The 21,402-nt window shown below is 45.0% G+C and overlaps 1 protein-coding gene across 1 annotated transcript; it reads left to right on the top strand.

The window, feature by feature from the left end:
• Positions 1-6,282: 6,282 nt before the first annotated feature.
• On the top strand, positions 6,283-21,128 carry LOC142767043 (uncharacterized). Its single transcript, XM_075868257.1, has 3 exons — positions 6,283-6,623; positions 17,674-17,907; positions 20,869-21,128. The coding sequence occupies exons 1-3, from the start codon at positions 6,366-6,368 to the stop codon at positions 21,055-21,057; spliced, it is 681 nt and encodes a 226-aa protein (XP_075724372.1). The 5' UTR covers positions 6,283-6,365; the 3' UTR covers positions 21,058-21,128.
• The last annotated feature ends 274 nt before the right edge of the window (positions 21,129-21,402 follow it).

Below are 21,402 nucleotides of genomic sequence, written 5' to 3'. Positions count from 1 at the left end.
AGTAGATTCAACGCAGCACCACTCGAAAGGTCCTTTTCAGGGCCACCCTATTTCTGCATTGGCTGACTTCTCTTTCTCGATCCCTCTCCGTATCACCCTCAAAAAATACTTGATATTATACACTTAGCGTCACTAGGATCGGTTCACTTCTAGTATTGTAGCTGTATCGTGGCTGGCCCTTTAGCGCAGAATCAAAACTGCGATGCAGATACAATGACACATTTTGCAAGTTTAGTGACGCTCTATACATATTGTTTCATATCGTACTTACAGTGTTGGCTAATTTACGTTCACGCGTGTTCGCGGTGTACATTTCTTTCGCAAGGTTTACTGAACCTAGTGGATACATAAACTCTGAGGGTTAAAACACCCTAACAGCAGTTTCATGTGGCACAAGGAAGGAAGGGGGCGGGGGGCAACCTTACAAGAAAATTTAGTCGCTGATTTTTTAGCTTCGTTGCTAATAAAGCAAGTCTTTGGGCAAATGATGCTCGTTCTCGCTCCACTGAAGATCGAGAAGCATAAAAATTCGTACGACGCTAGCTCAAGGTGCACGAAAAAATGACATTGAGGGCTAGTCCATCAAATCTCGTTCATGTAACAGTATTGGGTACGCTGGTCTCATCTACTGATAAACAAGTTGAGCTGTCCAGTGAAAATAGAAGGTCTGCGCTAACACGCCGGTGCACTGCCCTATCAGAACTGGGCCTGCACGTCTCACAGACCCTAGTAATCGGGCCGTATTGCAATATGTCCCGTATTATTTCAAGTAGTTAGTAATGGAATTTCGTCGTTTTGTGCGGCAAAGATAGATATCAGTCACATGCCCTACTTCAGCTGGTGGATATGTGTGCCCACCTACTTCAGTTTAAAGGAGTTCAGAAACAAGTATATTCATCACTCGTTTTTTTTTCTGAGATCAGTTGCTGGATACTTGCATCATCACGGCACACATTTTTGTGCCACGTGATAGAGCTGAATATTTATTTGCGCCTCATTGCAGACCACTTCATTTTCAGTTTCAGAGAGCTTTCAAAACAGCAAGCCGCCATGCACAACTATCGCCACTTGTGGTTTGCAGGACCCGACCACGTAAACAGAGAAAACGAAGACGCAAAACTTTGCGCATTGTTTACGCCAAGACGTTCCTTCTAGGAGAAAACGAGATAGCAGTGTGGCCAAAAAACTGTCAACGCTTGCACCACGGACACGAAAATAAATGACGCTTATGAAAAGTTACGCATATAAAAAGAACTTGGTCCACCACGTGTATTTGAATGACACTATTAGAAGTAAACACTCGCAAATATCGAAACCGTGGCTACAAGAACTTGATGAGGAAGAAGCAGCCTAGTATTACTTCACATTATTTCGCAAAAAGTGAAAGAAACTAAAACTCCAGCTCGAAATAAAGTCTTTCGATGAACGCAATTTTCAGACTGGAGCTTGGCTGCCGCCTTCAACAATTAGTTATGCGACACTGCACTTCTGTCAGTCTAGTCAGGCTTACAGAGAACTTGGTTTGCTCATTTATACTCGGGTGCACGTTAAAGAACCCTTGGTACTCAAACTTTTCGGAGTCTTCCGCTACAGCGTCTCTCATAATCATATGGTGGTTTTGGGATGTTAAACCCGACATATCAATCAAATCAATCATATGTACTCATGCAAAATCAGTACCTGCTTAAAGCATGGGTAGAAATCGTTGTGTTCACCCGTTGCCTGTAGAAACTGCTGAAAAACCCTCGCGGAACAGGAAATTCCTTGGTTAGCAAACTGCAGAGCCGCGGAAGACATGTCTTGCTCGATTTAGCCATCTTCGACCAATGCATGGTTGACTTGTTCTTCGTAGCTCATTGTATCATCCGTTATATTCCCGCCACAACTCGCTGTCTTTATCTTTCCCGTAGTTGACGCGCCGACCGAGCGAGATAACTGAGCGTGATCAAAGTTACAACATAACTGTGTGAGTGGCGAGAAGGAGTAGAGGCAAGCGCTACCCACGAAATAAGGAATAATATAATCATGAAATAAAGAATAAGAAAGGACACATCATCAATAAGTTTTTTATGGGGGCATCAATTTTTCTTTTGTAATACTTGTGGAAGCTAATACATGCAAACCTTCACATTAGCCTCGCTCTGTTCAAGCGGATGCTAGGATTCCAGGCAACCACTACGAGCGTGCATATTTTTTAAAGCCGGAACTAGCGCTTAGTTTCTGGAGCCCGATGTAGAGTTCTCGCGCAACATTATTGTATTGCACAGTGAGGAAGTGACGTGGTGAAACTGAGCAAGTGATGAGCAAGTGACGTGGCTGTGGAGTCAAGAAGTTAGAGGTCATTGTTTATAATAGCACGCAACCAACAGCTATATACAGAGGTGAGTAAAAATTTGAGGACTAGTACGATGGTCACTCGTGATTTTACCAGCATTGAGTGATGGTCCCTCACCTAGTTCACGAGCTTCTTCGGCGTCTATGACTACGGCCAAGACACCACTTGTAATTCCTCGCATGGTGGCGCTAGTGCTGCATGCAGTACTGCGCCATTACAAGAGCATGCGACTGCGTTCAACTGCCGGACATGGCCTGCGAAAGTTCCGAGTCCTGGGTGACCGTACCCAGGCTACGTCCAGGCTACATTTCCAGTGACAACAACCCACAGGAAGCCCTGCGAGCTTTCGGTATCCCTGTAAACGGCCAATTGTTGTTGATGATGATGATATGTGGGATTTAACGTCCCAAAACCACCATTTGCTGACTAGCCTGTGCACCAGGCACAAATGCAACAGCTTGTGTTGGTTCGCGCCTTTGCGCATCAGGTTTGCGCCGTCATAGGAAACGTTTGCTTAAGATTTAGTGCAACGCAGACCCACTCCGAGGGCCCCTTTTCGGGCCAACCAAATTTTTGCTTTGTCTAAGTACTCGACTCACAATCCCTCTCCTTGTTACACTCACAGCATGCTTTCAAGTATAATTTAGCTTTGCTACATTTGTTTGACGTGTCTCACAGTTATTAGTAGAGAGGACTAACCGTGGCGCTGTTTTGCGGTTGCTTCCGTTGGACCTGCAAATCTGGATGCTTCCGCAAACTCTCCGCTTGCCGTGCAGGTGCTGTAGCTCTTTTTTTTCTTCGATTTCAGTGATGTTGTTTGTATTCACTGGAACAAAATCAGTAAAATACTGCTATAGATTCGTTACCGACTGTTTGAAATGCGATAAAGCAACTCCGAAAAAACGAACCTTTTCTCAAGTTGATCTGACAATTTACGGCCAGGGTCGTCTGCTACGTCAACGACACAAGTTGCAGTGGCTGAGCGCGCATGCTTATGTAAATGGTGAAAAAAAGGAGAAAAATCTTCACGTGCAAATCTAACCCACGTAAGAGACATACAAAAGCCGCTAGGCCTGCGCGGAACTCTCCATGCACAGTCACAGCGAAAGCTGGAACAGCGGGTTTTTATACGCTTTTCTTTACCTCTCCTTGAGTAGCTGCTGTAAGTAAACTTGTGAGATATCCACTATGCTATGAATAGTCATTTTTGTGTAGCACTGTGCAAGTAGGGAGGCATTCAGTATGTCATCCTTCGTCAGAGAGGCGTTGTACCCGCTATAGGCACTTCAAACTACTTTCGCGCAATTTTTGTATTCTGTCGCTGACGACGATGAAGAATTATGCGTAGCGCGATCGTGATGGGTTGTTACCATTCGACGACACACTCGTCACGCATTTCGCATGGTGTGATCCCTGGTTATCCTTTGCTGTTCTGAAGCGCTTTGTTACGCACATTATAGCAATTTCTTCGCAATATTTATCCGGACGAGGGCCAGCTTGCAACGGAGTTTCACGCCCCGACGTCGGTCAGTGGTGTAATACTGGGCTGACACGCGGGGGACCCACCCGGGTTTAAATCCCGCTGTACCCATGTTGTTGTTCATTTGCTTGGTTTTTCTCGTTTTCTAAATAGTGGTTACGGTAACTGGCGGCGGAAGCGGACAACTATGGCGCCCGCGACCCTTGTTGTAATCAGAAGAGCTTTCTCTGTAAAAAAAAATAGTTCTTGCACCAGGTTTTTTACAACACGTCACTGCTGTGTCACTATATTTACATCCAAAGACGGGTCTCGCTTCACACAAGAAAGAAATGCCCTCAGCAAGGTTACATTCAGAAGGTGCAACACTTTTACATATGAATGTGGTGACAACCTTCTTCAAGAAATATTAGAGGCGAACGCACAAGAGGCAAATAAGCACACGTGCGCCTTATTTGAGAGTTGTAGCTATGTGACATTTTACATGAATGGAAGCTTGTTTGCGGCACAATTTTAATACGTTTCCGTTGCGCCTTTCAGCGTCAATGTTTTAGGGTTTTTACATGCTGCATTTTTTTTATTCTCATCGAGCCACATCGCGATAAACTTCTGACGATTTACAGCAGTTAGCAAGTACCGCTGTTGGCTCAAAAGAGCCGATATCTATTAAGAACATGGTCTTCATATATAGTCAGTGCACCCTGTGGCAACCGACCACGATGCTTTGCTCATTCAACTGCGCTAGGACGCTGCTATAGGAGTAGATCGGCGTTTTCTAGATGGCAATCTTTACAGTTACTGTTCAGCGTACGTGAGCTGGCTGAATTACTTTGTGAATTTCAATATTTGAATGAACTAGCACGCAGTAAGGGGTGGCTTACTGTGGTCTTAGTGGTGACCTTATGCGTATTAAGCGCAAAAAATACGTGGAAGGTGCAGATACACGCTAAACACAGGATAATCGCTTGCCCTATTTTTATCTGCTTCGTCCCCATGTTGTTGTTTTTCTTTTGCACTTCATAAGCACGAACCGTATCCGACTAAGTCGGAGAGCAGTTTTCGCAGTGTGGTTTTTCAGCGGAAATACCCCTGCCCGGAACATGCCGATTTATTCATATGCACTTATACACTCAAGCTCTGTAAGAAAACTATGCCTGCCTTCGTAACAAACTTGATTGAGTCAAATACGACGTGTAATCGTGATTATTGATAATTTTCGCATTGATTCGAATATTCTGATTTCAACGTTTGCTCATTATGTTCAAGTGTCACTTGTAAATTAAAGCTGTGTTTAGAGATTGACAATTTCCCACTAAGTTTATGTATCTGTTCTCTCATACAAAACCAGCACTAAAAGTCCGTTTTATTTGTGTCGATCAAGTTTCGTGTTAGTGAGAAATCAGTCAGCTTAGCTTTCGTCTCTTTAGATAACATGAACAAAATGATATATATATTAACACAATTTCATGGCTGCATTGCTCAAGAGACCAGCGGAACTGAAAGAAAGCACGAGCACCTCCCTCTTGCGTGCCAAATGGGAAAGGAGGGTTTCCGCGCACACCATCCGCGTTTCGATTTCTTGCCTTTTCCGTCTATTCGGGGAGCTCACCAGTCATGTCATGAAATAAGTTTTATATTCTTGATTCATTTATAGTAGAATACGCGGCAACCGCCAGTGGTAAAAGTGGCGCTGCCAGTGCCGCGAACGAATACATGGGCGGTATGGTGAGTTCCCACCCCCTGGTTACAATTAAGCATCGTAACTTTTTTGCGTCTCTTCAATTGAAATGGACTCACAAATTTCAAAACGGTCTAATCTATCAATTGAAATAAATGCCAAACCACAAGAATAAACCGAACCACAAGTGCGTTCAAAGCCACAACCATGAAATTGAGGCAAATTCGTGTACTACCAATAATTTTCATAGTGTCTGTCTGAAAGAGGGCCTCGACACAGTTCCATCTTGCAAATATTGCATGAGAATACCTGCTGCAGATGCAGCTGCCAAGTGCCCACTACACGGCAAATCGTGCCTTGAAAGGTGGCGAATTACCCACTGCGCATCAGTATGCTGCCATGCCCAGCTGCGCACTTTTTAAAGGGTGGGCCGCGTTGAGCTACCCGCTTCTTGCGCATTTCATACGCTTTGACGGATGGTGGATTCTTCCACGCATTATGACACGCGAAACCTAACAGTACATGCCAATTTAAAGCGTTTTCTAACATGGAAAATGAGCCCTTATAAATATGCACTACTTGCTTGACTGATTTCCATTCGCTTCACAAAGGTTATATTGGTATTTTTTAGTATGGGACCTGATTTAAGGACGAACTTTTCACTCTCTGCATGTGTGAACGACGATTTTTATTATTCGGTAATGCTTGTCTGCGTAAGCGATGTCACATCCCCATTTTTCTTCTTCCACTGCACGCGTTTTGGGAATCTCCGAGTAGTGGGGATCAGTCTCTTAATTGATAAGGCCACCACCGTTACAAGCCTCCTCCGAAACCGAGCGAGTACTTCACAAAGGCAGATTAGCATATACAGCAGGATGAATGTGCCCCCAGTAGTCGCTGCAGTGGATCCTGGATGGCTTGGGCTGGATCTCGAGGAAGATGAGTGGGAAGACCTGGAGGTAGAAGAGATAGACCCTGCCTTGGCCAATGTGGAACTCGGAGAACAGGTTGTGGACTACCTGCCAGACCCAGTCGGGGTGCCCAAAGACATGGAGTCTTTCCTGCGTCGGATCGGCTTCAAGGTGGGAACTCTGGTCATGACCATCTCCAGTACGTTGGCCATTTGCAGAGAGGTGAGTGCTTACAAAATTGTAGATGATGTTATTGGCGTATGCGACACAACACTGCCAGTTGCCAAATTAGCTATGCCGTTTCTTTGCATAATGCGTCGACTCATGTTCGAATTCCAGTGACAATGGTCGCATATCGGTGTTAGTAAAATCTGAGGGCATTCGCTGAAAGGAATGGTGCAAGGTTAAAAACCACGAAAAACGAACAAGAGACACAAAGAACGTGCACTCACAAGAAAGTTTATTCTGCTGAAGTATTTGGACTGTAAATGCTCTTGACATACGCCGAGTGGTTTCACTCACTATGTGTGCAGGAAAGAGCAAAAAATGCATCAAACTCGGACCAGAACCATATCATCTGAGAAACAGCAAGAAACCCAATCTGAATTTGATGCTTTCTTTTTCTTTTCGTGATCAGAGTTTGATGCCTTTTTTGTTGTTTCCTGCGTGGGTAGAATGTTAAAATATAGTTGTGCGCATACTTTACAAAAACATTTATATTGGGAACACTTCGGCAAATAAACTTTGTGGCAAGTTGGCGTTATTTCTGTCTCCTCTTCGTTCTCGTTTTTAACCTTGCGCAACGTCCTTTAAGTAACGATGCACCAACGGAGAAAACACAGCGTGCTGCCAAGGGCGCTCATGTACTAAGGGTTATGTACGTGGTAGAGGGGTAATGGAACGCACTGTCAGTGTAATTTCCAACGCCATAAATATTTAGAGAACCCCATCGCAACTTGTGTATTTGATAATGCTCAGCTAATAAAGATGAATAATGATAATGATTGCATTACGACACAAGGTAATTTTCCATTCAGAATAGAAACCATCCAAAACAAGCGCATTATTTAATTGGCAGTCAGCATAAACGTCATTAGCTGTATATGAAGCAGAAGAACGTAAGCAAGTATCGCAAGTATCGGCCTATTTCATGAATGGTTGGCTTGTGGGCAATCGCAGAGGCGACGCGCTCTACCTTGCACATACAGCGTTCAACACCGCGGGGCGACGTCACCTACCGGTGCCGCATTAATCTCAAGCAGTTGTACTAGTTAATAGTCAGTATAATATTAGAAAATGTTTAAGGAAAGGGGTGTAGTAGCTTCACTTCAATGTAGCCTGTGACGCACACTTTGTAACGAAATGAAAAGGAAGGCATGTAATTTGTACGATATATATAGTATACTCCCCATCACTATTATGTTTTTGGCTTGTTCATCAAATTTCCTAATTTCAAAAGTTCGTTGGTAGCCTGTTTTATCTGAATGTGTGATAATAAGCCCATGCATACACTTCCACTGTCTTGTTGCAAGGCATTACAAGGTACATGGGTGGTCTCTAGTTTACAGTCGTGAAGTTATTCGGGTCCATTTAGCGAGCTGCAAAAGATGGACCTGGAAATAGCGTCGGATAAATTATTAGAGGCTGTGCACTTAGGACACGGCACAAATATGCCCACTAGTGGTGATTGGCTCTTTAAATCTGCGGGTCATCCAGCTCTCCATAGAAACACCAAACATCCCGGACATCTCGTAGTACGCAAAGCATATGAGGACTCGCTTTCTGGATTTCGTGCCGACCGGTTGCGCCCCCGCGATCTCCGGTGACAGCGCAGCGCTGGCCGACTGGCTCGCCCTATGCCATCTCCTGACGCCGACAAGAGCTCTCGCTGAGTGGTGCCCCGTCCTTGGACTCCTGCGACCGTGTCCATCTTTTCTATCTCCTCCTTATTTTGGTATGTCGGTCTCTCTGTCCCGGCTCTATCTCTATCCCTATTCCTTTTAATTTCTCCTTACCCCCATATCTCGTGAGCAGGCGCCGCATTATGATGCAGACAGCTACGGGGCTCACTTTTATCTTACTATCACAAAGCTAATGCTTTTGATATCGAGCAATTTATGCATTTTAAGCACATAATAAAGAGTAACGATAGTCAAGCGGTAGGGTTACGCTGTAGGTAGGTGGGCTCAAAAGGGTGGTGCCCTGAGTTGTAATGATTGCAGAGAGACACCTTACATTCGTTGTGGCAGTTCATGAATAGCGTACTGAATTTGCAATATTCAAGTAATAGACAGACAGTAGGCACATTGGTCACGTTCATGCAAGCAGCCTTGTAGCTAATAGTTTGTTTCATTCAGCATGAAGGTAGTCACCCAGGTACAGTCATTCCTCTATTAGTTCACTCTCTTTGTAAAGCCCATAATAGAGCTCCGAAGAAGACACCGTCAAGCTGATTGCTTAACGCCTAATTTTACACGAAATAGCCTATTTCAAACACTATTTCTTTCTCTTTGCCAAACCTGGCTGGAACAACACAGCCGCAGCTAATTTATGCACCGTTGACAATGTCATCATTTCTCATGACCTGGGTTGGCCGCTAGGGGCTGAGCCACTCGGACGCCTCTCGAATGGGCTCTGCCATTTTTTCACTTTCGCGGCTGAATAAGGACAACCACGGGATTCAAGACCATCACAGCTGTCGTCAGACGATCACCCGATTCGTCCGATGCCAGGATATACCAGGTGGGCCTACGTTTTTTGAGCCGTGACACTTCTTTTAAGTTCCCACAACGGCGTCGCCCTAGCTACGCCATCGCAGTGCCGACGCAGTGCCATCGACGCGCTGGCAACTAGGCGACAAGCCAGGCCCCCGCCTTGTTCGAAGCCTGCGAAACGGATGTTGTGGAAGTTGAAGGGGAGACGCTGTCTCCCGAAGAGTACAACGACACTCAAGGATGGGTGCTGGCCCATGAACGACGCAAGAAGGCAAAAGACAAGAGAAACGCGGAACCAGCCACGAACGCGGGAGGTGCGTTCATGGAGGCGTCTCGGAGAGTGAAGGATTTTTTGCATCGCCGGACAGTGCCAAAAGAACCGCAACTACCAGAAGACGATTACAAGGTTGTAATACGCCCAGGAGGAGGTCTGGACTTGACGCGACAGAGGCTAGCGCTCATAAGAGACTGTGTTCTACGAGCGGCAAAAGTACAGCCTGACATCGCTGGGGAAGATACTCTCAGAATCAACATGCGACAAAATACCATGATCATGAGCACACCTAGTCTGGCGAATGCGAAGGAATACAGCAACATCAAGGAAATTATGATCAATGACAAGAGCTATGCTACAGCCGCTTATGTAACAGCACCAGAAAACACATCCAAAGGGGTTATCCATGGAATACCGTTGTATGATAATCAAGAAGACATAGAAAAAAAGCTTGGTCAATCAGAGGAACCCGACGATTCTACATGCACGACGTATGAAACTTACGGACTCAGTGGTCATTGTTTTCGAAGGGTTGTTTGTGCCGTCTTTTGTATACTACCGTGGTGCCGAATATAGATGCTTCCTATACAAGAAGCAATATGAAACATGCACTACTTGTGGTCGAATTGGACATCGGGCGGATGTCTGCCCACAGCCTGACAGCAAGAAATGCCGTGGTTGTGGGGTGCTCAATCCAACTGAAAACCACCAGTGTGTCCCTAGGTGTAGCCTTTGCGGGAAAGGTCATCTTACAGGGGACAAAAAAATGCAAAGAACGGTTTAGGACCCCGTACCTTTTGAAGAAAAGATGGTGGGAAAAGGAACAACAACAAGGCGATGAACGAAGAGAAACGAAGATTTTGTCGAACACTAGAGCAACACAGGCATGGAGGGAAGGGTATTCACCAGAAAACCCAACGGAGGAGAATGGCAACGCCACCAAGGACAGAGGGGTACGACGCAGAGATCGTTCCAGCTCCTTCCCGCGACTCGCCGAAGGGGGAAGAGAAGGCACTCAACACGAACACAGATCCACATCCAGATCAAGGTCCACTCGTCAACACAGATCCAGGTCACGGGCCAAATCCAAGACAGGGGCAACGACATCACCTCAAGGACAGTCCCACGAGGGTCCTGGCGGCGGTCGGGGCAGTCAACAAATGGTGAGCTGCGTGGGCGAGGTATCAGGGGAGTCTCTCCAGTCTGGGAGTTTGCCTGAGGTTGTGGCAGAAGGGTCCACCCTAGGTCAAGAGCTAAACCATATTAAGAAAATTCTACAGCAACTCACCCGTGAAAACGCGAAACAGAGGGACGAAATAAAACAACTAAAGGAAGAGAACGCTAAACTATGGCAAAATCAGCTGCGCGAGTCAAGTAGCTCCATAGCATCGTGTAGTCGAATTTTAACTCCAGCGCCTGCACAGGAGTCAGGAGTGCACGCAGCGAAACGAAGAGCAGAGGAAATATCTCCTGTAGAAATCAAAGACCTCTCAAAACCCCTGGAAAAGAAAGTCGAGAATATGCTCGGAGAACTTACTAAGGTAATGCAACAACAATTCGCAGGAGTGCAGCTGCAGCTCGTAGAAATAAAACAAAGAATAGATAGCATGGAAAATCGACTAACGCTGGTGGAGAACACGCAAACAGATTTGAGGTCTATAGGAGCAGGCCCGGTTAAACCTACTACTAAACCATACAACCGGCCGACTACAACCGATGTAATCTAAATCGCAGGGGACGACTAGACATGGCACGACGTAATCAGTATAAAATTTGGCAGCGGAACTGTCGTGGGTATCGCCGGAAACGGGGTAACTTACAACAGTTCTTAAACGGAAAGGAGGCACCAGACATCATCGCCTTACAGGAAACTGGAGGAATGGCTAAATTGTCGAATTACAAATCCTATGGTACCCCTGATGAAAAAACGTTCGTAACAACCCTCGTGCGAAAAAATCTCACGGTGATAGAGCATGATACAGAAATCTGCGATGTCGATCATGTTCTTGTTGAGTTAGTTCCATCGCAGAAGAGTGGTGAAAGTCTATTCATATTAAATGTCTATAGCCGCCCTAGACAAAAAACCAAATTTAGGTCACTTCTGAGAAAATCGATCAGCCTTATTAAAAATCAAGCATTGGTTATAGTAGGAGATTTCAACGCGTTGCATCCGGCATGGGGTTATGACAAAGAAAACATCAAAGGTAGAAATCTCTGAATCGACGCCCAACAGGAGGGCCTTACGTTAATAACGGACCCCCTTTTCCCAACTAGGATTAGAAACAGCGTATCCAAAGACACGTCTCCTGACCTCACGTTTACTAAGAATATCATCGAACCTTTTTGGCTTAATACACAAGAAAATATGGGCAGTGACCACTATATAATTGAGACCACATTTAAAGCAGGTCCACGTAAAAGAGGAGGCAAAGAATTAAGGATGGTTGAATGGGATAGCTTTAGAAAAATCAGAGAGAAGGAAGCATGCGATGTCATCGAAGACTTAGATGAATGGCTAGGGAACTTCAAGCAAAATATTCAAATCGCAACTAAGGCCATACCAAAAACAGAAGGACTAGAAAGCACAGACAGTAAGCCCCTACATATGTGGGAGGCAAAAAAAGAGCCTAGAAAAACGGTAGAAAACACAAAAACACAACAAACGCCTTAGAAAAAGGATAGCCGCCCTCAGTAATGATATTGAAAAGTACGCGGAGCAACTATGCAGACAACAATGGGAGGAAAAGTGTGATGCGATGGAAAAACAAATAAGTCTCTCTAAAACAAGGAACCTGTTAAGATGTCTGATAGACTCGGAAGGGAGCAAGACAGCACAACAACAAAACTTTATTAGACTTGTCCGTAAATACAAAGGCACGGAGGAAGAACTGATTGAAGAAATCAGACAGAGATACATTGGGGATACAACCAAAGAGCACTTAAGCTCGTACAAAGGTAAAGAAAATGATTCCCTAGACCGACCCATATTAGAGGCTGAGGTACGATCAGAACTAATGAAACTGAGCACAACATCAGCCCCGGGCCCCAATGGGATCACGAATAAAACGCTCAGAAACTTAGACGACAAATCTATCACAGCCCTCACCGAATATATGAACAAGTGTTGGGAAAAAGGTAAGATACCCAAGCAATGGAAAATGGCAACAATCATAATGATTCCCAAGCCAGGCAAGAAACTAGATCTTGATAATCTTAGGCCGATTTCTCTGACGTCCTTCATAGGAAAGTTATTAGAGCATCTCATCCTAACTCGCCTGTCAAATTACATGGAAGACAATGAGCTCTTTCCTCATACGATGGTAGGCTTCAGAGCGAAACTGTCTACACAGGACATTATGCTTAAGATTAAACACCAAATAATTGATTCGGGTCTCAATACACACGACACAAAGGTAATAGTTGGCCTAGATCTTAAAAGGGCATTCGATAATACATCCCATAAAGCTATACTTGCCAATATTCGAGCGTTAGGGGTAGGAAAAAGAGTATACGATTATAAAAAAGACTTTTTAACAGACCAGACTGCAAGAATAATACTAGGCGAAGCAGAATTCCAAGAGTTTAGTCTGGGCAGCAGAGGTACGCCGCAAGGCTCAGTCCTATCCCCCTTTCTTTTTAACGTGGCCATGATAGGTCTCCCTACCAGACTGAAGGAAATTCCAGGACTCCACCATAGCCTCTATGCAGATGACATTACCTTATGGGTAGCAGAGGGTAGTGACGGAAACATAGAGGAAACTTTACAGACAGCAGTGAATGTTGTAGAAGAATATGTCATCCATACAGGATTACAATGTTCACCGGAAAAATCGGAACTTCTCTTCTATAACCCGACATCTAGGGGTCGGAAAAGCATCCAGGAAAAACCTAACATTACAGTCTTTGTTGGAAAAACGCAAATACCTATGGTCGAAAGCATAAGAATTCTGGGACTCCGAATCAGCTCAAACGGGCACAACGGAGAGGCGATTAGAATACTTGAAACCAGTGCGCAGCAAACTATGCGTCTACTTAAACGAATTGCAAACCGGCACTATGGTATGAAGGAAAATAATATGATAAGACTGGTACAGGCTTTTGTCATCAGTCGTATTGTATATGTGATTCCGTACCTCAGACTGCAAGTGGCCGAGAGAGAAAAGATTGACAGAATCAGGATCATTAGACGAGTTTTCAAACAGGCGATCGGACTTCCAATTACTACATCTAATGATAACTTACTTCAATTAGGGCTTCACAACACATCATAAGAGCTTATAGAAGCTCAAAGAATCACACAATATGAAAGACTAACGCAGAGTAAAACAGGTAGAGCTATACTAGAGGAACTGGGTATAAACTACGCAAATCAATTTTGCGCCAAAAAGAATATCCCGTATGAAATCAGGAAATGTTTAGTAATCTTACCGATTTCAAAAAACATGCACCCCGAACATCACAAAGCAAGGAGAGCTGAAAGAGCAAAAAATATACATAACAACGTAAAAGATTTACCGGAAACAACATACGTAGACGCGGCCAAATACAAAGGAAATGACAACATGACTATAGCAGTAGTGGACTACAAAGGAAATCATAAGGTCAGCGGCTCGGTGAGAACGAGCTTTGCAGAAGAGACGGAGGAAGCAGCTATTGCAATGGCCATAGCATCCACCTCGACTTCACTCATTGTTAGCGACTCGCAGACGGCTGTGAGAAACTTTGCACGAGGGCGAATATCCCAAATAGCTTTAAGAATATTGGCTGGATGCTAAGACCAACGAACAATAGAAATAGTCTGGGCACCCGCTCACTCCTCCTTCCCCGGCAATGAGGCTGCACACCAGACAGCTCGAGGACTTACAGACCGAGCCTCGGGATTGCCCTGGTCGAACGGGGAGGACGATGAGAGATTTGAGCGGATGACCACTTACAGAGATATTACACAGTATTGCAGGCTAAGCAGGAAAATTTATCCTCCCGCACACTCGTCATTGAACAAAGGACAGGCGGTGGCGTGGCGCCTACTCCAGACCCACACGTTTCCTAGTCCGGTAACAATGAACCGCTGCGTGCCGGAACTTCATTCGGACAAGTGTAAATTTTGCCACAATAGGGCGGACTTGAGCCACATTTTATGGGCATGCCCGCAGGCCCCCATGAGAGGCGAATTTCCAGACGGGAGTGGATGGGATGCCGCGCTCCTCAGCTCTGACTCTCAATTACATGCCCGCTTAATACGGCAGGCCAAAGACGCCGCCAGGGCCCATGGAATCATGGCCGTCGTCTAGGTTTGGGTCCTCCCTTCTCCTCTCGCACCTGAAAGGGGAAGAGGACCTTTCTGCTAATTAAATAAAGTTTCTTCATCATCATCATCTCATGACCTGCTTTATAATGCATTATTCGGCTATTATATCAATTTAGCCTATATATTCTTGCATTTGCAATATTTCGTCTTAGTTTTAGCGTCTGACTGTTAACTTTGTTACTATATTGTACATTTTTTCAACAAATTGTGTCATTGTTCAACCTTAGTGCGCATTTACTTCTCTCTTATACTGAATTCTCGTTTCCCTGCTCCTTATGCTCTTGCTGAGTCTGCAAAATTTTATAAATTATGAATATAAATATTCATATATACTCTTACATATATCAAGCATACCAACCATCATGAAAGGACCTTAACAGAACCACCGAAGTCGCAGACCCGGCGATACTTCGCCCTCGTGGCTCAGGCCTCTTACTGCCTCTTACGGGACACTTGTTAGCAAACATTGCAACCTAGCTGATACTCACATAGTATTTAATGCCACGCTCCAACCAAGAAGGCGACATCACCCTGCAGTGTAACGTTTGCAGTACCGCGCTTTTGCTTGAGTCAATTTATGTGTGCGTGACAGTGTCACTTTGCGCGCCCCTTCACACACGAAAAAATCATCAAGAACGCCGGTTGCTTCCACATAGTTACGCTACCTGCCGAGTTTGGTTCTTGTACACCTGGATTCAGTCTGCGTGCAAGAGCGGTGTACAGTAGTCCAAACCCCTAGTCCCGCTCACTCAAACAAGCTATAGTTATAAGCGACGTCACTCGAATAGCCTGCATTCTCTCTCTGGGCACTTATCTATCACTGAAACAAACATACAAAACTCTGCCTTTGATGTTGCATTAACCACTCTATTGGTTTGCAACATCTTGTTCAACGGAGTGCGTGAACGATTGATACGCTTGCAGAAAAGTCATCTAATTTAATAGGTTGCATATATTTGAATTCTTTCAGCAGCTTATCAAGGAAACGACTAAACGCTTTCCACGCATGTTTATTGTATTATATGGGATGTCAATGACTAATTCTCAAATAAATCTGGTAATATACCCTCGTCCTCTATTCATTTCCTTCTCGAGTGCGTAAGTTCGATTGCGTGCTAGGGCGGTCAGCCCTAAAGAAACGAGAAATGCTCAGAACACCCGGGCGTTAAGTCATAAAGGCAAGTTTACGAAACCTTGGTCATCGAGACCGATCTCGCATTCACCACAATGGTTTGCTTTATTGTCATCCTTATTTTCGCAAGTTGAACCCTACGAATTATTAGATTGGCGCCATTAAGCATTTTCCTAGCGCCGTGGGTCGTGACCTGAAAATTATCATCATCACGAGCCGACACACACTTTCTTCATCCTCTTCTTCAATCCCTGCTTTGGTTCTCATGAACGTGCGGCGATTTTTCCAGCGTGGTATGCATTTACTCTAATGAGTGAGAAAACGAGTTATGACGGAAAGATGAAGAAATAGCTAGAAAACAAAACAAAAAACAAGGCAGAAAAAGAAAAAACGGACATAGAAAAATAAAGAGGCACACAAACAGATGAAAAGAAGAGAAAAAGTTATATAATAGTATTATCTGCTGTTTTACGTCCAAAAAGCACGATATCATTATGAGAGACGCCGTAGTGGAGGGCTCCTGAGTTTTTGACCATCTGGCGTTCTTTAACGTGCACTGGCGTCACACAGCCCACTGGCCTGAACCATTTCGCTTCCAGCGCAATGCGACCGCTGAGGCCGACATTGAATCTGCGACCATCGTGTCTACAGCAGAGCATCGTGGTCTCTGATCCACTGTGATAGAAAATAGAAGGAAAGAAAGAGCAAGCATAGCCATTTGCGACAAAGGTGGAAAGAGAAGTGAGGCTGGAGAGATGACAGGATAAAGTGGTCTTATATAGTATATATCATTACCAGTTGGAAAGGGAAGTATAATGCTGAGGGGAAGGAAAGGAATAAAGGCAATGCCCCTAGCTCCCCTGCTCTGTCAGTATTCGCATAAAGAGAGCCTCACTACGTTTTTTTTTTAACTTCACGTCTTGTATATAGGTGCCCAAATTTTCACGCACCGCTCGCTGATTTCTTTCGTCACATTCACAGGTAGTACACGGGAAGCTGTAAATGTCCGTTGTGTGAGCCTGAATACAAGTGAGCGCTGATTGTGTAGATCATGAGATTCATGAACCGTGACCTTCACCTGCGCGAACAAATCATCGCAATACTCACCATAAACGTGTGCTCGAAGGAGGGCAGAGGGGTCCGCTTGTCCCCCTATTCACCTAAGAGATGGGTGGGCAGGCGTAGTCAGTCTCACACAGTCACATTTCAGGGAATGGGAGCTTCGACTCGGGGGAATGTCAGCCTCGCACATATATAGCCTAATAAGGGTGAGAGCGCTGCAGGAACTCCCCCCTCCCCCTCAACGACAGCCCGGAGTGCGCCTAAGAGTATCCCGATTGTTTTTCTGTCAGGGTGTTCCACCTGTGGCTCGCGCGCCTCTGTTCAATACCCCACAATTGTACAGTCATGCTGGACTTCGTCTTATATCATTCATGGTGTAAAACGCACACTCAACATGCACCAACTAGCCCAACAGTAAATCTGTCACGGCAAATTTGCTAATACAGAAATATTTATATGATTATTTCTAAGATATAAATTTTTAGCTATTTTGCACTGTCAAATTGTATCCTCGTTGCTACACTGAGAATTCTTTAAATATTTACATAATTTTTGAGCGCGTCTGCATTTGTGTGTTTGTGAAGACTTGCTTTTGGGTTTGTCGAGTAGCCCACGCTTAAAAAATCACTTTTTTTAATTATGGTGCTTCCATCCATATACCTGTGTAACATCCTGATTCATTTGATACTCCATTTATAGAATTCTCAAACAGTGCTCTGTGGCGTGTAAAACATGCATAGATATAGGCGAGCGAAATACTTATATTGTCTCGGCATTTTCAGGAGCCAGATTCATCTTGCCTCGAGGAATTCCAGGCCCCAGCGCGGCCCTTCTACCACAAGCTTCGCACGCACTGGATCGCCGTGCTGGGCCTACTGCTCGCAGCCATCCGTTTAGTTGACTCCCTGTCGAGAAGCAAACGGCTGATCGCAATGTATAAGGCCGTATTCCCGTTCGCCTTGCTACCCATCGTTTACACCATGGTGCGCTTCGTAGCAGACGCCCTAAGCAAGGTGGTAAGTTTAATATCAGGTGTCCAGTGTTTGAACGCGCTTTTACGGCGGCTACTTAAGTTAAACGAAAAAGATAACGAAACAGAATTGGTGGCGTATATGCGTGCTTCGATGGCAAAGGTACGTCGTCGAAAGACTATAGCCTTCTTTCTGGAGAGAGACAATAAATCGTTTATTTGACGTTCTGCGCGAGAAATTCCGTGAATAGGCGTTGCGTTAAAGCTCTTGAAACTTCACAAAGTAGCAACGCATGTAGTTAAACGTGCGCCTCCTCTCTTTTCCCCCTCCTCCGACCTCCCCGAGGCCGTCACCGCGTCGGTATTGGCCAGGTGCCGTCACGTGGGACCGATCGCGGTGTTTCTTTGTTTACAGTCGCTCCCGACTACACATAGAGTTAGTAAATAGTCTGCATATTAACTGTCACTTCTATCGAGGTGGTGACTCCGTGGGGTAGAGCCATGGAGGAAGAAAAGCTAAGGGGAGGTAAAGACCCTAGGAAGATTTAGGGGCTTTAAGGGGAGACCTTCTCAATGCGAGCTGCAGAAACGAAAAGTGTGGTGAAAGTCACGTGCTTTTGCAGGGGGTTGTGGGAATGGGTGGGCATGCCAGCGTCTCGTGTCGTCTGCATGACCACTCGCATGACCGCATTGTTGATCACCGGGTGGCGTTTTGAATGTCCATTTTTATGCAAGTGTTGCACTTCGAAGATGATGCAATGAGTTAGAAGCCTACAGTGAGCGTTTTTCTTCACGTTTGCGAGTTTAGTTTATATCGCTTGAGGCCGAAAGTGGTCGTTTTCGAAGCTCGCGACCACTTTGCCGAAAATGGTTGGCACCGCAGCTTCGTTGTTTTTCTTCGGCACTGCGCTGGATCAGCGAAGACAGCCTAGATTGCCTTGACGAGAATGGCAGCGTTTGCAGTGCTAGAAGCGGCGTTGAGCCGTTCTTGTGTACCACTGTCACAACTATTGTAAAGCAGTACGTGGACCGCTGTTAAACTGGAGCTTGCCGAGTGAAGAATTACACGTGCCTGACACAATAAAGGATTTTTTCCTTGAATTACTGCTTCCTGTTTAGGTATTGCACTCGATAACCTCATCTTTGGCAAAGTTTTTTTTTTTTTTTTAAGCGGTCGCAGTCACCCGACCCGCGCTGCTGCGAGCGATACTCGCACGTATCGTGACACGCATGGCAAAGAATGATTCACAGGTGCTTCATCTGGCTAAATATCAAGACAAATTAATTAACATTTGGCTGTTAAACTATGTTCCGTACCTCGAACTTACCATATCAGCAGAAGCAAAAAAAAGGCTGTTGGAGCAATTATCCGACTTTTGCAATCAGCGGAATAAACACGAGGTGCAAAGCTGCACGTGCATTGTAGATTCACAACAAGAACCACATAGAGGCTGCGAATGGCCCACGCGAGTTTTAAAAGCGAGGCTCATGTCACGTTTGCTCATAATCAGCGCAAAGGTTTCGCTTTTCCAGCACGTCTATCAGATGGCGGCGGCGGTGCCGCCCGGCGCGTCTGAAGTTGACTCGCGCGTCCCTCCTCCCTCTCGCTGGCACCCATTGCGCATGCGCGAATCCCGTAGCATGCCCAACATTGCGAGTAGGAGTCTTCTACTCTTCCATAATTCCGCCTTCACAAATTTTGACAAGAGTCTAGGCTTATCGTTGGGGACCACCTTAGTTTTAAGAATAAAATCTACTTGTCACATTGCGCTTTCAAGCTCTTGTGATGGTGAAACTGCTACGCGTCAGCCCAGTCAGTGACCGTTTCTCTCCTACTCTATAACTTACTTTCCCCTCTCCCCTTCCCCAGTGCAGGGTAGCCTACTGGGGCTCATCCCTAGTTAACCTCCCCGCCTTTCTCCTTCCGTTCTCTCTCTCAAGCTCTCGACTCACGAGAACACTTTGAATGGCACGGGAATGTTCGACACTCCGAATCATTGCACGCCACGCTTTGACGTGCAAGGGTCGTTTGCATTGGAAAAAGCTAACGCGCTTTATTTCGCGGACACTGAAAAAACAGCGCGGCATGGTGATCTTTTCTTCATGCTGTTATCGCGTTTCTATTTTTTGCAAGTCTTTGAAATGTGTGCTATCAATCATTTTAATAAACACCCCTTGTCAAGCTTCCAGGTGGTGGTATAGCACCACCTTTCATAACGACCAAATATCACTTGACAGTCGTTTGGCTCTATAGGTTATGGCGCACGCCAAATGTTGGGTTAACTGTTGCCTTGTTTTTCTTTTAGTGAAACATGTGTGCCGTGAGATTTAGCCACTTTTTGTAATAATAATAATAATAATAATAATAATAATAATAATAATAATAATAATAATAATAATAATAATAATAATAATAATAATAATCTAGGGTTACTACTATTAAATAAGTGGTTACCTAATCGTTTTATTTATTCATTTATTTATTGTTGTTGCTGAAATTATCTGCTTCATTTTCTATATCCACAATTTATACTAGTCTATTTCTGATATTTTTTTTCCTTCACTCCTCATTTTTGAAAAGACGTGGGCTAACAAACTAAGTGTTTCTCTAGAACCACCCGGCTCTTGGCCAATCCCCCAGCGGGGATGTGTTTGCCACAGATTCCAGGCTCTTCTTCAAGTGAGGTTTTACGTCCCGAAACTCGTATTTCTGCAGCACACACGCGTTTGTGATGTTGATAGTTTTCCAACACAGATTTGTGTGGCACATATTCGCTTGTATTTTTATTACATTTTTATTCAACCAGTGGCGCGAAGCGGGATTTACGCGATTTCTGTGGTGCGTACCTGTTTATGATGGCCACCAGCGTCAACACTGATTCCGCACCACAAACCACTGACTTAGGACAGCTTCGCTTTTAACAGCAATACCGCAAGAAACAGTGCATCATAGTTATTTATATAGCACATGAGAGTAGGATGTCATGAATGGCTGTGCTCTTCGCAGGTGTACCCAAAGCTCTTCAGCTTTTTTGTGATCGCGCCCCTGTATGACGGACTGAGCTCGCTTTGGGTTCCCATGACGTGGGCGGGGCCTCTGCTAGCCCTGACTCTGGTCAGCGCCGTCAACGAGGATCAAGCAGCGGAGGAAGAGGACGATGAGAACGAGCGCTGGATGGACCGTCGAAGAGGGTAGTGACGGGAAGGGCCCTGTACCTCCCCATGCTGACCGGGGCCTTCTTAATTGTTTTGAATACCTACCACTGTCTGCACTAAGATTCTTTGTGCAATAAAGGGAGCAGTGGATGGAAAATGTGTTGTCTTGCTCGCCGTCACGTTTTATGTGCAAAAAGTTTCACGCTTGCCTTATGCCGCTTACTGCCGAAAGAGAAGAGGATACGTCGTGCTTATTCAAATGTTCAGTACTTACAATTATCCACAATAATTGGTGCGTGAACAATGACTAAAACACACTTAGATTTCACTATCCCCGGCGGTTTTTGGTTTCTTTGGCTGAATGGGAGCTTTTGTTTTTGCAAAT

Source organism: Rhipicephalus microplus, chromosome 7 (assembly GCF_043290135.1).
Source record: "Rhipicephalus microplus isolate Deutch F79 chromosome 7, USDA_Rmic, whole genome shotgun sequence".
Classification (NCBI taxonomy): Eukaryota; Metazoa; Arthropoda; class Arachnida; order Ixodida; family Ixodidae; genus Rhipicephalus; species Rhipicephalus microplus.
The sequence above is the reverse complement of the archived record's forward strand: the minus strand, read 5'-3'. Positions and strand labels throughout refer to the sequence as shown.